Below are 6,885 nucleotides of genomic sequence, written 5' to 3'. Positions count from 1 at the left end.
TAACACATTCTTTTTTTACCATACTTCTCCCTTTCTTTTCTCTTTCCTTTTCACTTTCATGTAAATAAATAAATTCATTCATTCTCTTTGCCATATGCAACTTTTAATTACCGCTCTCCACTATTTTATTAACCTACTCTTTAACCGTATACTCTTTAACTTCTCATTTTAATGTTATTAAGAGAAATTGTTTTTGAAGAATAAAAGAATACTAAAGAAAGAGAAATAAAAAATGCGGATACACACTACTATTTAATTGTATACTCTTTAACTTCTCATTTTAAATTGTTTTTGAAAAATAAAAAAATACTAAAGAAACAAAAATAAAAAATGCGGATACACAGGCACGTCAGTGCCTGTGTTCTCGCTAGTATATATAAAAAAGATCTTATTTCTTTCTCTCTCTTATTCTATCTAATTTGTTTCTACTATCGTAATTGTAATTTATTCCTATATATAAATGTGATTCCCCACTTTAACTGCTCTAAATTGTTTTCCTACTTCATCCTTGCTTAATATTTCGTTTTATCAATTTATTTTGGTTATTTGGACATTTTGGATTCTCCACTTTAACTGCTCTAAATTGTTTTCCTATTTTATTCTTACTTAATATTTTGTTTTATCAATTTATTTTGGTTATTTAGACATTTTAGAATTTTAGAATTTAATAAAACAGTTTTTTAATTTTTTAATTTTATTTTATTTGTTCTCACTACTTAACTGACAGGAAAGTGGAGAGATTGGTACGTTAATTTATTTTTGTTCTCACTTAACTCGCAGGAGAGTGGAGAAATAGGTTACTTTTCTGTTTTAAACTAATATTCTTCTTTATTAAATAAGAATTTTTTAATTTTTTAATTTTATTTTATTTGTTCTCATGGGCAGGTGAGTGGAGAAATTGGTTACTTTACATTTTAAAATTTTATTTTATTTGTTCTCACTTAATGGGCAGGAGAGGAGAGAGATTGATACGTTTTATTAGAGAAGAGTGGGGAGAGAGGGGTGAAATGTGGGTTTATGCACGGTTACTTTTTTTAGGCAAAAAAAATTATATATAAGAAAACTATGAGAGAGAAAGAATAAGAAACATCTTAAAAACTATTGACTGATGCTATTTGATAAGTGCGCGCAAATTCAATTTTGGTATTCTTTCAACAAATTCAATTTTGGTGTGTTTTCTTTCATATTTCTCAAGCACAAGAGGAAGAAGAAGATAGAGAAGAAGAAATCGAGAAGTTCCAAGTTGTGATACTCAGCGTGAGCAAACGCCTTCATTGTTGACCCTTCCAACATCTAAATGCAAGCGCACACAGTCTTCCTTAGCTACCACTATGCCTCCCGCCTCCTCAAAATTCTAATTTTGAGATCCTGAAATAGTGTATTACTGTTCCTCTTCACATTTCATCACAGTCACTTCACCATGTATTTCGTCTCCTCAATGCTTCAAAAACTCTAATTTTTAGATTCTGAAATGTGTATTGCTAATTTTCTTCATATTTCATCTCTTTTATTTATCTTATTTTGCTTTTCCTATTTCTTTAATATATACATTTTATTTTATTTTTTCCAATAAAGATGTTTAGTTTATTTTATAAATTAATAACTTCAATTTCTTTACTCATTAAGAATCACATTATTAAAATAATATTACATTTGATTTATTGTGATAAAAAAATATAATTATTTAATTATTTTAAACATATTTAATTAAATATATATAGGTATATATTATATATATATATATACCTATATATAATTGAGATTCCCCTCATAACTGTTTTTGATATAGATAACTGTTTTTTATATCTATAAAAAACTTAATTTTATTTTTAGTTATTTTGTAATTTTGTAAATATTAAAACAGTTATCAAAATGGAGTTTTTAAACGTAAAACTGTTTTGAATTTAGCTTTTTGAAATATATCTTTATTTCTTCAGTTTTCACTCAGTTTCTTTTCAATTTGAATTTACTCTTTCTCATTTTATCTCTTCTGTTCATATCACTTCCATTAGATAAAAAAGATTCATTCTTCAAGATAAGAGTAAGAAGAAGAACACAACACATTCCACATTAGTTTCGATAAGTGAGTTTTCTTTTCTTGGTTGTTTAATTGTTAATGTTACTCAATTTTATCATTTTTATTTTTTTTACTCTACTTTTCATTTTCGTACACCAAAGGCGGAATACTGCACAAGTACAGAGTTATCTTGACACCATTATTGATGTGAGCATCGACGGGGAGGATGAATGCGTTCTGAATATGAAATTCTTAAGGTTTGTTATGGAGTTTCTCATCTTATTCTTCTTCTTTTTTTCTTTTCATTATTATATTTCTCTTTTTTAGTTTTATGTTACTAACAACAAATCAAAATTAGTGATGCACAAGAATGATGACTTAATTTCTTTAGGGTACAAAGTTAAATTTTTGACATCATTGTTGATGTGGGCATGAGGAGGATGAATGCGTTCTGAACATTCTTGCGGTGCAGGGGAAAAAGATTGGAAAATAACTATTTTTTTAAGGTTTGTTACCGAGTTTCTTATCTTATTATTATTATTTTCTTTTCATTATTATATTTCTCTTTTTTAGTTTTATGTTAGTAATAAAAAATCAAAATTGGTTATGTTTATTGTGTTATAAATTTAAATTTGTTTAATATATTTTTTACTGCAACTTAATTATTAAAATAGTAGGTTGAAACTCATAAATGATATTTACTTAGTAATATTTAAAAGATATGAATACAAATAATAATATACAATATAGTAATAATAAAAAAATGCGGATACACGGGCGCTTTAGCGCCTGTGTTTCCGCTAGTATATATAAAGGGGATTCTCCTCTTTAACAACTCTTAACTTTTGCCTTATTTTATCTTTATATAAATATTTGATTATATTATGGACATTGTTGTCATTTCTTATTTAAATTGAAATAGAGGTTGGAGACGGTTTTGAATTGAAAAAGTGGTTACTTTTCAAACAGTTGCATAGAAAGAAGAATGTCTCTTCAAATTTGAGAGAAAGAAAAATATTAGTGGAAATACTGGAGAAGATGAATCGATTTTGAATCGTAAAAGTAGTTAATGTGTGTGACATTCTTAGAAAATAAAATTTGTAAAAAATAAAATAGTTAACATGATATTGGTTAAGCCAATTCACACAAAGTATAATAATTTTACATAACAATGATAATGATAATGTCAATTTTTATTTATAAATTTATATTGTTAAGATAAATATGCAAATAATAATATTATTTATTCAAATTCTAATATTAAACATAAATATATATAAATAAAAAAATAAGAAATGCGTCATTATTTGTTTTGTATTATCATAATATATATAAAGATTTTATTTCTATGTCATAAAGATATTATTTCCGTTTGAAGAAAGTGTCAGATAAGATTCTTTGTGACAGGTGGCGGTTTGAGGAAGAAGAAGAGTGACGTGGCAACTCCTATAAAAATCGTAGCAGCGCCAAAATTTCCATTGTGGATTTAACTCTCTAACCTGAGAAGAAACTGTTGGCTTTTCACTTCTACCTTTGGTTCTTTCCCTCTCTCGCGCGTTACAAGGTTGCTTCATTTCTCCACCATTGTCGTTTTCTTTTTCGATTTTCGAATTTTTTAGGGTTTTTCTTGTTTCTAAAGATTTGTTACACTCCTCCATTGACGAGGGAAGGGTTTTGTGTTTAAACCCTGAGTGGTTATGATTGCTTTATGTATACGTTATCATTAACAATTACTCACACCTTTGATTTTGTTTTCTTGGTTGTTTTGGTAGTGTGTGTGGAAAGTGAGACTTTGAGATGAAGAGGGGTAGGTCGCATTCAGATGATGAAGATGAGTGTGAGTCTGAGGTTCAGTTAATCTCTGTGTCAAATTACCATCTTGTTGACGATGAGGACAATCCTGTGTCTTTTGCTGTGTTGCCAATTCAATGGGATGATTCTGAGAACTGTGGTGGTTGCGAAGAGAAGGTGTTTCTGGACGGGGATGCCGATAGCGGGCTGTTGAAGATTTTCATGCAAGTGACGGCGTGGAGATTTGATCTTTCCAAAGCGAGACCCGAGGTGTTCTTGCTGGCAAAGGATGGAAGGTGGATCAAGATTGAGAAGCCTAGGAAGGGTTTTCAAGAAAACGTAAGGACTGTTTTGATCACCCTTCATTTCCTCCATAGTGTGAAGGGAGGACATCAAATGTCTGTGGGATCTCTCTGGCAAGACTTGAGCAAGGATAGGGAGTTGAGGTATTTTTTTTCTTTCTTCCGAACGTTCTTATTCTGATAATGATGTATGTGAAACTGCATTTCATGATTCTTTTTTCTGAAAATTTATTTGGTAATGTTATATGGTATGTTATTTTTTCAGATGGGTTAATTTATTTTAAGAATCTGTATATGTCCTCTTGTGTATCTTTCTGACTGCATATCTATTGTTAAGGATTATTGGAATAATGATTATGCATAATAATACTCTATACTGAAATTTCATAAAATACCAACACAATGGTTCTATTTACAAAAGGTATCAAGTACTTTATCTGTAGAAAATCTAGTATAAGCCAAATCCGCCAAGATATTGTGAGCCATAATCATAATAAAAGAATGGTGGTAATGTTATATGGTATGCTATTTTTTTCATTGGGTTAGTTTATTTTAATTGGTATACTTTAATCTATTTTAAGTGGTGGTAATTTATTTTCATTGGTATACTTGATCTGTCCTCCTTTATATTTGTCTCACTGCTTGTCTTTCGTTAAGAATTATTGGAATATAGACTGCATAATAATACCAACACAATGGTTCTATTTACAAAAGGTATCAAGTACTTTATCTGTAGAAAATCTAGTATAAGCCAAATCCGCCAAGATATTGTGAGCCATAATCATAATAAAAGAATGGTGGTAATGTTATATGGTATGCTATTTTTTTCATTGGGTTAGTTTATTTTAATTGGTATACTTTAATCTATTTTAAGTGGTGGTAATTTATTTTCATTGGTATACTTGATCAGTCCTTCTTTATATTTGTCTCACTGCTTGTCTTTCGTTAAGAATTATTGGAATAGAGACTGCATAATAATACTTTATATTGATACAGTGTGTAAAATTAGAATAAAATACCAACACAATGGTTCTATTTACACAAGTAATCAAATACTTGATTGCGGGCTGTAGAAAATACGGTATAAGCCAAATCCTGCCAAGATATAATGAGCCATAGTCATAATAAAAAGGAAACAAAAAAAAAAGTAATAAAATCATTAACCATCTCCTAAGATGACTAATTGATTCTACAATATATTCTAAAGATAGTGTAAGGAACCTGAAGCACTATGTATTCTGATAAATTTCTTACAGTAAATTAGATGAAGTTTTCATTTGCTTCCCTACTGTAGAATAGTTTTTGAGTTTTTGTTCATTATTTAATATTAATTGCAGTTGTGATGGCGTGTGCATGAGATCATTTCATGCTACAAAGGAGGCTGGTAGAGAAAATAGTTGTTCTTCTCTTGGTTTTACCCAAAAGGAAGTTGATGTATGATGGTGCTCTATTGTTTTTCATTTATATTTTACTTCTCCTTTTCCACTTCATATAATTTGGAAGAAATTTGTTGACTGTGGCCATGACAAAATTATGCAGGAGATCCAGAACTTTTATTGTAAGAATTGTGAGCACCAATGTTTTGCATGTGGCAAGCTGGGGTCTTCTGATAAAGTTATCGGTGCTGAGGTATAGCTATGGAAAAAGCTTCTCTTCTTGCTTACATCATTTAATTATTTTCCTTTGGCAGAATGATGTGCCTCCTTGTCATTGTTAGTCAAATTATCAGTTGTTTACTACTTTATATTGACTTTTTTAGCCATTGTAGTAGAATTGAGATCCAAATTCAAAATCAAGCATGCCCTTTGAATCTTACATTTCCCCCCTTTTTTCTTCAACAAATAAAGCAACTTTTTTGTATTACCCAACCCAAAAAGTAATCTTATTAGGGATGCTAACAGGTCTGTCATTTCCTCACAATGTTGACAATTTATGAAAACTAACCTTGAAATGAATAGTATTTTATCTTTTCCTCTTCTCACACCATACATTCATGTGAATTTCATAGTCAAAAAGTCCTCCTGCTTCAATATCTGTTCTATCTTGCACTAATTATGATTGATTTATTAAAACATCAACAAACCTTGGAAACAAGGGGTTGTTCTGAAGCTTCCTGTTATACATGGAACTAAGTTTTTGGGAATTCTCCTTTCAGGTTTTTAAATGTGCTTCTGGAACCTGTGAACGTTTTTATCATCCACATTGTGTTAAAAAATTACTTCCCGATGTAGTCAAGCATGACACAAAGGAATTAGAGAGAAATATTGCTGATGGGAATCCTTTTAACCTTGGTTTGCACAAAATTTCTGAAAAATTCTCTTGAAATAGTTTTTTTCCTGAAATTCCACGTAAGAATCTCCACTGAATTTGGGACAAAACGCGACAAATTTCAGGTCAAACGAATGAGTATTCGCCCACGAAAAAAATCAAACAGTTTAGCACACAAACAAACCTTCCTTTCAGTCCCCGCAATGATCAAGAAAAAATTTATTGCCAATCTTGTGGGACGAATCTGGGCCTGAAACCTCAGCCAAAACTCAATAGAAACAGTGACGAACGTATGGTAAAAATTTAAGACCAAAACGCCCAAGGAGTAAGGCGTAGTAAGTCCCAGACCGAGAGTGAACAAAACTGGTTTTCCGACAACAAAACGTCCTGGATTTTCTTTCCCGTATCTCCTTTTTCTGATTCTTATATGGACGTGCATCCTTATCTGTGTGCAAACAGCATATGGAAGTTCTTGTGTGAACCTTTTCAGCGCAACACGGACCCAGA

At 30.4% G+C, this 6,885-nt stretch overlaps 1 protein-coding gene across 1 annotated transcript; it reads left to right on the top strand.

Annotated features, from left to right (window-relative positions):
- Positions 1-3,497: 3,497 nt before the first annotated feature.
- LOC137817574 (protein ENHANCED DOWNY MILDEW 2-like) lies at positions 3,498-5,924 on the top strand. The gene is made up of 4 exons (XM_090301732.1): positions 3,498-3,581; positions 3,790-4,254; positions 5,448-5,544; positions 5,650-5,924. The coding sequence occupies exons 2-4, from the start codon at positions 3,815-3,817 to the stop codon at positions 5,743-5,745; spliced, it is 633 nt and encodes a 210-aa protein (XP_090157858.1). The 5' UTR covers positions 3,498-3,581; positions 3,790-3,814; the 3' UTR covers positions 5,746-5,924.
- The last annotated feature ends 961 nt before the right edge of the window (positions 5,925-6,885 follow it).

The sequence above is a fragment of the Phaseolus vulgaris genome, chromosome 4 (assembly GCF_051622355.1).
Source record: "Phaseolus vulgaris cultivar YP4 chromosome 4, ASM5162235v1, whole genome shotgun sequence".
Classification (NCBI taxonomy): domain Eukaryota; kingdom Viridiplantae; phylum Streptophyta; class Magnoliopsida; order Fabales; family Fabaceae; genus Phaseolus; species Phaseolus vulgaris.
Note: the sequence above shows the minus strand (reverse complement) of the source record. Positions and strands in the feature narration are given on the sequence as shown.

What these genes read in the sequence shown, in the direction of transcription:
- LOC137817574 (XM_090301732.1), top strand. Translation starts at nt 3,815, where the DNA reads ATGAAGAGGGGTAGGTCGCATTCAGATGATGAAGATGAGTGTGAGTCT. An exon ending in AGCAAGGATAGGGAGTTGAG is followed by an intron (nt 4,255 to 5,447) that starts GTATTTTTTTTC and finishes TATTAATTGCAG; the next exon opens with TTGTGATGGCGTGTGCATGA. An exon ending in TTACCCAAAAGGAAGTTGAT is followed by an intron (nt 5,545 to 5,649) that starts GTATGATGGTGC and finishes AAAATTATGCAG; the next exon opens with GAGATCCAGAACTTTTATTG.